The sequence below is a fragment of the Nannospalax galili genome, unplaced genomic scaffold (assembly GCF_000622305.1).
Source record: "Nannospalax galili isolate Female #2095 unplaced genomic scaffold, S.galili_v1.0 scaffold14, whole genome shotgun sequence".
NCBI classification, from domain to species: domain Eukaryota; kingdom Metazoa; phylum Chordata; class Mammalia; order Rodentia; family Spalacidae; genus Nannospalax; species Nannospalax galili.
In genome coordinates this window covers 582,314-592,504 of record NW_008336953.1, presented here as the reverse complement: position 1 = coordinate 592,504, position 10,191 = coordinate 582,314, and the positions used below count along the sequence as shown (strand labels likewise).

General features: G+C 39.3%; 1 protein-coding gene across 11 annotated transcripts in view; it reads right to left on the bottom strand.

Annotated features, from left to right (window-relative positions):
- Mllt10 (MLLT10 histone lysine methyltransferase DOT1L cofactor) overlaps positions 1-10,191 on the bottom strand; it is a 193,024-nt gene that overhangs the window by 85,252 nt on the left and 97,581 nt on the right. For all 11 annotated transcript variants that reach the window (XM_029562886.1, XM_029562888.1, XM_029562890.1 and 8 more), the window contains one exon: positions 3,043-3,138. In XM_029562886.1, the coding sequence (XP_029418746.1) occupies positions 3,043-3,138 (96 nt within the window). The remainder of the gene's footprint in view (positions 1-3,042; positions 3,139-10,191) is intronic.

Genomic DNA, 10,191 nt, shown 5'->3' with positions numbered 1-10,191 from the left:
AGGTAGGTGGAGGTCGGTGAAGTCAAGCGCAGCTGCATCTCCATAGCAATGTCCAGGGCAGGCGGGGCTACAAGGAGAACCCCCCCCCCCAAAAAAAAACCCAAATAAACAAATAAAATCTTTTAAATGTTGGCCTCTTCTTACAGTCTTTGTTGCTGGTTGCACCTTGCAACACAGACTTAATCTCTTTACCTACCCTACCTACTCCTCCCTTGGTGTGACAGCTAATCTTAGTTGTCAATTTGAGACTATAGGAAAGAGGGAGATTCAACTGAAGAACTTCCTCCATCAGACTGGTCTGTATTTCTATGAGGGATTTTCTTCACTGCTAATTCATGTAGAAGCCAGTCCACTCACTGTGGCAAGTGCCAGCCCTGGGCAGCTGGCCTGAGCTGTGTAATAAAGGGAGCTGAGCAAGCCAAGGGAAGTAAGTCAGTAAGCAGTGTCTCCATGGTTTCAGCTTCAATACCCTGCCTCCAGGTTCCTGCCTCTGGGTTTCTGCCTTGAGTGCCCTTGATGATGGATTGAAACCTCTAAGATGAAACAAATCTTGCCCTCCCCAAGTTGCATTTTGTCATGGTTTTACCATAGGAACAGAGAAGCAAACTAGGGCACTTGATTTTATGCCCTCTCCCAGTTTTAAATAATTCTATATGCACATATGCACAGAATTACCAAGTTAACATTCAAAGGCTGGTTCTATTTACTGAATGGCAGAGTGTGTGTCCAACAGCTAACCAGTACCTGTAAATTGGATGTCTAATAGATACCTCAACCCTAATGTATCTTTGACAGGAGGAATAGTCCACCAAGAAAGCCACATCATAAGTCTTTAAAAAAAAAAAAAAATTCTATTGTTTTCACTTTACTTCTTGAGTCTATGCCTGCATGAATGTAAGTGCACCCTGTTGTGCAATGCCCGCAGAGGTCAGAAGAGGATGTCAGATCCCCTGGCATTGGAGTTACAGATGCTTGTTAGCCACCATGTGGGTCCTGGGAACCCAATTCAGGTTCTCTGCAAGAGTAGCCAGTGCTCTTAACCACTGAACCATCTCTTCAGTCTCCATATGATAGGGAGACCCTGTCTCAAAGAGACCAAAAAATAAAATAAAATAAAATAAATAAATAAAAGAATTTACAGATACAATTAAGCTAGGGGATTTAAAACACGGAAATCATACACTGGATTTTTCAGGTAAACCTAATGCAATACCATGAGCCCTTGAGAAGTTTCTCAAACTAAAAACAGAAAATATACACCTGCAGTAAAGTCAGAGAGATTCCAAATATAAAACATGCTGTTATTGGCCCTGAGATGAAGATTATGTGGTTGAGGAAGCAATGATCTAGCTGCCTAGCAGCTAAGTATGGACTGCCCACTGATGGCTGACATGCAGATGGATCCCTCAATCCTGCAACCATAAAGAACCAAATTCTGGGAAGAACTTTAGAAGCAGATTATTTCAGCTAAGAACCAAGGTAATGACACCTTGATTTGAACCTTTACCTGTAATAAATAAACCATCAGACTCCACCCAGATGTTCTTACTTATAGAAGCAGTGACATGGTAAATTTGGATTTCATTATAAACTGCTGAATGTGTAGCAATCAGCTCTGACAGCAATAGAAAACTAGTAATATATATGAAACAAACTGTATTTCCTCTAGCTTATGACATACAGTTTTTTCCATAATTTAAGAACAAATTTATTCCTTCTATTTATCTGGGGTAACACCTGTGGAATATGTGTAGATTCTTTCTTCTTCTGGTATCTCTAAGTTATCTAGGACAGTCACAAGGGTTTCATGTTTGAATGTATTCAGAATTCAAAGACTATGTGCTATCTGCAATACTACTGACACCTTCACTGGGTTATTGTAATAACCCAACAGATGCCTGGCTTCCACTCTTCACTTTCTCGTTACAACAAGCAGTCAAAGCTCCTTACAAAGCCAAGTGTGGTGGTCCATGCCTTTAATCCCAGCACTTGGGAGGCAAGTCAGGTGGACCTCTGTGAGTTGAGGCTAGCTTGATATATGTGGAGCTCCAGACCACCCAGGGCTATAGGTTGACCCTGTCTCAAAAACTGCCTAAGGCCGGGCATGGTGGCGCATGCCTTTAATCCCAGCACTTGGGAGGCAGGTGGATCTCTGTGAGTTCAAGGCCAGCCTGGTCTACATAGTGAGCTCCAGGACAGCTGGGGCTACAGGGAGACCCTGGTCTCAAAAGACAAAAAAAAAAAAAAAACCCAAAAAACTGCCTAATAGCTCACTTTTCACTCAAACTCTAAGATAAAGTCTTTACTGTGGTCTACACAGCCCTTCATCATGAGACCTTTTACCTGGTCTAGTCTCCTACTGTACCTCCTCAGTTGCTATTCTGTCCCAACCAATGTTGTGCTACTATTAATTTTGATATTAATCAAATAACAATCCTAATAATACCTAACATTTCCTAAGTAATACTTTCTATGAAACAGATAACATAATTTGTTTTAATGTTTTACCTCGTTTAATTTCAACAACTGTTCTCCCTACTTTAGGGCTAATGAAACTGAGCTGAAGAGAGGTAAATTATCCAACGGTTCAATCAGCAAGGGCTAATGCCCATTTTAAAATCACATGTGGATGAAGTCCTATTTTAAACTCAATTTCCTTAATTTACATGGTGCCTCTTGATTGCTATCCTTATGTAGGCTTTGGGATGAGTACAGGATAAACAGAAATGCCAGGTGTGGTGGCACAGGCCTTTAGTCCCAGCACTGAGGAGGCAGAGGCAGACGGATCTCTGTGAGCTCAAGGCCACCCTGGTCTACATAGTGAGGTCTAGGCAAATCATGTCTCAAAAAAAAAAAAAAAAAAAAAAAAAAAAAAGAAAGAAGAAGAAAGAAGGAGGAATAATGAGTAGAAAACAGCATAAAGAACAAAGGGAGAGCTCTAAGGGGCTGGAGCATGCTGGAGATGGTAGAGTTATAATCAGCTAAAAACTAACATGTAATTAGTTATTATATAAACACAACACAGTACTTAAAAAGCCTTACTTTTTCTGTAGTAACAGTCAAGGATGGAACCAAAGCAGGGGATGGTTCTGGTTGTTTCTTGTGTTTTTGTTTGTGTTTGTCCTTTTCTTTGTACTTCTAAAAATGGAGAAGTAAAATATTAAAACTTAAACCATAATCCATTTATATAAACAATATTCTTTTATAATTATAAGTAATTTAAGAAATGCTTCTGTAAAAAAACTTAAAATCAGCACTCTTATACTTACCTTATGGATAAACAATTAAAACTACTTATTTTACAATGACCCTCCTGTATTCTTGATCGGTCTATAATATCAATAACTTAATAATAATTTATAACTGGCAAAATACAGACTTATTTTTTTTTTGATAAAACCACCAACCACTTTATAAAGAACACTTTAAGTTTTACATGGCACCTCCCACTTACCATGTAGTAAATTTTTCTTCTACAGACTAGGCCTCCTATATAGACAAGGAAAGAAAGATGCCCCTGCCTCAGTCTCTTCCTCAGTGCTGATTACAGGGTTATACCACCATACCAGGCTATGTACTATATTCTATGGCCAAGAAAGTACAGATAGGGCACAGAAACTCAGGCAAAAAATGCTTTTCCAGGTTTACTGAGAAAATGTTTTTTTCTCTTTTCTAATGGTTCAGTTTTTTAATAACACCCAAAAACATCCCCTGCTATAAAAAAAGAAAAAGCAGTCAGTTATAGGTGTACTACTATGAAGTACTAAAACTTACGTTCTAACTGAATTTTTAAAAAGGATTTGACCAAATAAGAAATTACATAAGACCCCAACTTTGTTTAATGACAAAAATTTTTCATGAAAATATTATTTGAACCAAATAGGTTCAAAAGCAGTACTAGATACGAATTCTAACACTGGCAGGGGGTGGGGGTGACAGCAGTGGCAGGGGCTGGAGAGATGGCTCAGAGTTAAGAGCACTGGTTATTCTTGCAGAGAAACCAGGTCTAGTTCCCAGCACCCACATGGAGGCTAACAACCATCTGCAACTCTAGTTCCAGAGGATCCAACACCATTTTCTGGCTTCTGTGGGCACTGTACACACAAATACACCTACATACATGTAGGCAAAACACTCATACATGTTAAATAAGTAAATTAGCAAATAAATATTTTTAAAGGTATGTGTAGTAAATCAGAACATGAATTCTAGAAGGAAAGGATGAAATACTGAGCTTGAGATGATGCCAGCCAGTCTCAGGAAACTCTAGCAAAGGTCTGCTAACACACAGAAAAGAATGTCATTACTGACTTCAATGAGAGGGTATTACAAAGCCCAATACTAGAAATTAATGCTTGGGGGGAAGAGGGTCTATGTGGAGAGATGGCTCAGAGGACCCAGGTTCAATTCCCAGTACCCACATGGGGGCTAAGAAACATCCTTAACTCCAGTTCCAGTGGAATCTAACACCCTTCTCTAACCTCCACAGCATTGCACAACATGGGTGAACTCATATACATACAGGCAATACACTCATACAAATAAAAAATAAATAAAATATATTTAAAAAATAAAGACATTAACGCTTGGTCACAGAACACAAACGATAAAGCTCACAAGTAGAAGGCCTGCAGGTACAAAGGGCACATAATGTTGGTAAATATATAAAGCGAATTGTGAATTTTGGGCCTTATGCAAGTGTTTTGAAATTGTATTACTTATTTTCTAGTGTTAAAAAGAAAAAAAAAACAAGCACCAGGAAGGCAGATGCAGGTGGATCTCTGTGAGGTCAAGGCCAGCCTGGTCTACATAGTTGAGTTCCAGGCCAGCTGGGGCTACAGGTAGCCCCTTTCTCAAACAGGACAGGCGTGGTGGCACACATCTTTAGTCCCAGCACTCGGGAGACAGAGGCAGGTGAATCTCTGTGAGATGGATGCCAGCCCAGTGTACACAGCGAGTTCCAGGCCAGCTGGGGCTGTGGAGAGACCCTGTTTCAAAAAAGTCAAAAAACAAAACAAAACAAAAACTTGTTTTAATCATTTTTTAAATGAATAGACCCAATAAAACAACCAATAACCAACTAAATTGGGAAGAAGAGCAGATAATAATGCATTAAATAAAAACTGGCAAACCATGAGTAAAATGGAAGACTTTAGACAACACTAAAAATTGTCCAAAGCTGGGCTACAAGATTCACTTATTAACCCTGCTTCTAATTCCCCCAAATACTGAGATTATAATCAAAACTCCCAAACCTGGAGAGAACCAATCTTTATTTTGTTGTTGCTGCTTTTTGTTTTGTTTTGTTTTCTGCCTACAGAATAATATTCTATTGGTTCAGGGAAAATCGAGAAAATTTTATAGTAAAGGTAAGGAGGAGGAGAATAAAAGGAAGAGAGTGATCAAGACCAAGAAAGAACCATAGGTCACTCCTCCATAGGAGTAAGACTACATCCACCCAGCTAAGCAAAGCAATAAAGACTGGATCAGTTATTATTAGAAAGAAAAGTTAGCACAGAGTTGTAACATTCACGGTGCCTAAAGCCAAGCTTTGAGTGCTCCCGTCTTGTTCCCTCAGCTTCAGAAAAATAAAAAATTATTTGGCCCTTAAACTAAAGTTTCCAAATGGTGGAAATTTACAAGTTAACACAAATTTTAATGGAGCAACTATCCACAAAGAAGGAGATGAACATGAGCAGCACGGGGACTGGTGGCACAGCACTTCATTGTCAGTGCTTGGGAGGCTGCGGACAGAAGGTAACAAGTGGAAGCCAGTCTAGAATCCTTAGTAAGACCCTGTCTCAAGCCAACACCTACCTGAAACAAAACCTTTAAAACACAATGAAAAAAGTTGTATGATAAAGAGACTACAGAAAATAATAGGAAAAACAAAGTGCATACAAATAGTCAAAAACTGAGCAAATACTGAATAAATTTAACTCAGCATGTAGTTCTTAAAACTATTCTAAATCAAAATTAGTAAACAGAAGAATAAGACGATAAAATGGAAAAAAGGCAAAAAGGAGGATTGTAGAACCAGAGTAATGACTGAAAACATTACAGAATTAGTATGTGAAATTGAAAGGGCAGGGAAATGATACAAAGGTGCTTGCTGTCAAGCCTTATAACCTGTGTTGAATCCCCAGGACCCACAGGGGACAAATAGAGAACAAACTTGTACAAGTTGTCCTCTGACCTCCACAAGCAATGTGGTGTGCATATGGCCACCGCCAAATGTCATTGTAGATAGATACTGCCAAAAGAATGCCTTGAAATAATTACAGCAATGAAAAGGAGCAGTAGGTTAAGGTAGTCAGAGAGAAATTAATAGCTACAGAAAATTCAGGGACCATCCAAGAAGCGGTAAGGGAAAGACTGTCAGAGCCAAGATGGGAAAACTGGAGTGAAGCACAGTCATCCGGACATGACAGGACTGCTGCACTCATGAACTGAGAGCAGCTGTAGCTGCCTGTACAACACCAAACCACTCAACGTTCTAGCACAGAGGATGGGAAAGTTCACAAGCCCCAACTTGTAACTGAAAAGCTATAGACAGTTGATGGCCTCAAGGGAAGGGAGAGTTTTCATGGGATCACTTTTTATTACAAGGGTATTGCCCCTTGTAGGTCAACTGCACTCCAGTGGATGACCCCACACCTAGGAGTATCTGGGCAGAACAAATTGGAACTCATGGATTATTTTACTTAATTTTTTTAAAAAGACACGAAAGTTGGGAGGGTCAGAGAGGTGGGGTGAATCTGGAAAGAGTTAGGGGAAGGTGGGGTGGATATGATCAAAGCAGACTGCATGAAATTCCCAAAGAATGAAAATATTGTTTAAAAAAGAAAACTAAGACAATCTAGGAAGAATAACATGCCCCTGAAGAATATGGCACATCTAATAAACAGGGAACAGAAGCTTGTATAGAAACTATAAAAGTCTATAAAGCGCACATTGAAAAAAGATGCATTCTGTTTTAGAACATGGAACACCTAAATTTACAAGAATTAAACTTGATAGAAGGCAAGCTATCTACTAACCTCTGCAGCAGCAGCAATGCTCTTGTAAGTTTGTAGAGGAAAGAAAGTGTGACCTGATGATGATACACAGCCAAGATACAGCCCAAAAAATAAGGCAGGAAGAAAACAGTATTATAGCAAAAGTTCAGAATACAGATCCAAAGAACTTATTTCAAAAAAACAAAAAAGTTAACTTAATAAAATTCAAGCTGGGCATGGTGGCACATGCCTTTAATCCCAGCACTCAGAAAGCAGGCAGGCAGATCTCTGTGAGATGGAGGTCAGCCTCGTCTACATAGTGAGTGCCAGGTCAGTTGGGGCTACAGGGAGAGCCTGTCTCAAAAAGACTAAAGAATAGGGGCTGGAGAGATGGCTCAGTGGTTAAGAACACTGACTGTTCTTGCAGAAGACCCGGGTTCAAATCCCAGCACCCACATGGCAGCTAACAACTATCTGTAACTCCAGTCCCAGTGGATCCAACTGCCTCTTCTGTCCTCTGTGGGCACTGCACGACAAGGGTACACTTACTTACATGCAGGCAATACATGCATACACATAAAATAGAAATAATAAATTTTTTTTAAAAAGACTAAAGAATAAAAAAAATTAAAAAATAAAGAGAATAAAATGCAGTGAATTTAAGAGACAATAGAAAGAATTTACTGGAGAAACTATAGTAGGAAAGACTGGTAAAGTGCATCTAACAACTGTAAATAAGGAAGGTTTACACAACTCTGAGCAGGTTTATATGAGAGAACTGTGACAGGCCTAAAAATTTTTAACATAAATAGCTTTTCAAACAAAAAGAAACTGGATAGCAGGCACCATGAGATAAACAAGGGATTCTGGTGGTCTTTCACAGCAGGAGCACAAAAGAATCTGAAGGATGGAATTAAGACCAAACTCAAATGAAACAGTTAATTGCACACAAAATTCTTTCCTTTGTGGCAGCCTCTGATTATCTTGATAAAAATCAAGGTCTCCCTCTCTTTTGCCCTACTCCAAGATGAGTCCATAGCAAATACGACAGATCTATTCAATCAATGACTGCTTTAGACATAGGACTGTTCTAATTTGCCTTCATTTGGCATGACAAAACATTGATCAATACCAACTTGGGGAGGAAAGGGTTTTATTTGGCCCACATCTGCCAGGTCACAGTTCATCACTGAGGGAGCCCAAGGAAGGAACTCAGGGCAGGCACCTAGAGGCAGGAGGTGGAGCACAGGCCATAAAAGAATGCTGCTTACTGGCCTGCTCCACTGGCCTGTGCTCAGCCTGTTTAATTTTTTAAAAAAATATTATTTTTTGGTTTTATGTATATGTGTGTATTGCCTGCATGTAAGTAAGTACACCCATGTCGTGCAATGCTGCAGAGGTCAAAAGAGGGCTTCGGATTTCCCTGGAACTGGAGTTAAGGACAGTTTGTAGCCAGCATGTGGGTGCTGGAAATCGAACCCAGGTCCTCTGAAAGAGCAGTCAGTGCTCATTATCACTGAGCCATCTCTTGAGCCCCTCAGCCTGCTTTATTATAGAACATAGGCCCACCTACCCAGGGGTGGCACCACTCACAGTGGGCTGGGCACTCCCATACTCAACAATCAAGAAAATACCCCACATGGCCAGAGGCCAGTCCAATGGAGGTAATTCACCAATTAAAGCTCCTTCTACCTGGTGTGTCAAGTTGACAACTACAGCTATCCAGCACAGACAAGTTCAGGCAAGGGGAATAAAACACAAAGGGAGACTTCTAGAATCTCATCTTAAAAGCCTACCTACTTCCCTCCCTTTCTGCCTGTAGATAGTCAAGTGGTAGGCTATGACCGTTAAAAAATCTACAGTAATCTGCCAGAGCTGAAAAGACAATCATGAAAGTGTCAACACTGTTGAACTGGTACTGTTAAAGGAGGCAATATTTTTTTTAATTATTTATTTAATAACTACATACTTAGAGAAACATTTCATTACATCATCATTGACACATTCTATAACAATTTTCTGAGCTAGGATGCATTTCTTACAAAATTGGCTGCACATTTCTAGGTTTACAGTTGAATTATTACAGTTATACAATATTGTACTCAGTATAAACCCTGTAAGACACAAAATTAAATGAGGTTTTAACCTTTAAAAAAGATCTCCATTCGTTATTAAAATACAGAGTTTCATACAGAAAACTTCATTTTTAATGCAACTGACATTAAGATGTTTGCAGATGTGTTTTTAATCTCTATATATCAGATTATTACTAGTCACAGTCGGTTATTCTCTGAGCTCCTTGGCATCTGAGCATGGATATAAAGTCATCAGGTAGATTTCAATGATAATGTTTTTCACATCTACTAATGATTAAGGAGCAAATTTTTATGCTTTAAAGAATTATTGTTTTTTTAATCATTGTATATTTTTAAAAAATTTTAATAACTACGTGATTAGAAACATTTCACTACAGCTTTAACATATTCAGTAACACACGCCAGAGCAACGGTACATCTCTTTCAAAAGTGGGTGCAAATTTCTAGGTCCACAGTTGAATCAATATAGTTATATATTATTGAACTCAGTATAAGCCCTGTAAGACATAAAATTGGATGAGTTTTTAACCTTTAAAAAAGATCTCCATTTCATTTTAGAACATATTGTTCCTTGAAGACTCATTGTTTTTGCTACTAACACTGAGATGTTGGCCCTTGTATCTCTAATCTGTATCTGATTATTACTAGTCATAATCGGTTGCACTTGGATCCTTGGCACCTGTGCATGTCTATAAAGTCATTGGGCATATGTCAATGGTATTGTTTATTACCTCTACTAATTAGCATGACGTAAATTTCCATGCTTCCTCCTCAAATACATTTCTTAAAAATTTGATTTTGTGTGTGCGTATCACACAGAACACCCCAAACCATCTCATTCGACTATACACCCACTTTCCAGAAAGCACCCGCCAATAGCCTCCCCCCCCCCACTAGAGCCCTTATACTCTGATATCCCTGCTACTGTCTGCTGTGTTGTTGGCACCCCCAGCCATTCCCCACTACTTGCCCTTCTAGTGAATCTCGTCAGCCTATCTAGAGGTCTTTGTTTTAGGAGGGTCAGCTGTTCCTCATCTAGCAGCAATCAGTTGTCAATATTCCTTTAGATAAGATTGGGGTCTGCTGTTCATTTTCCC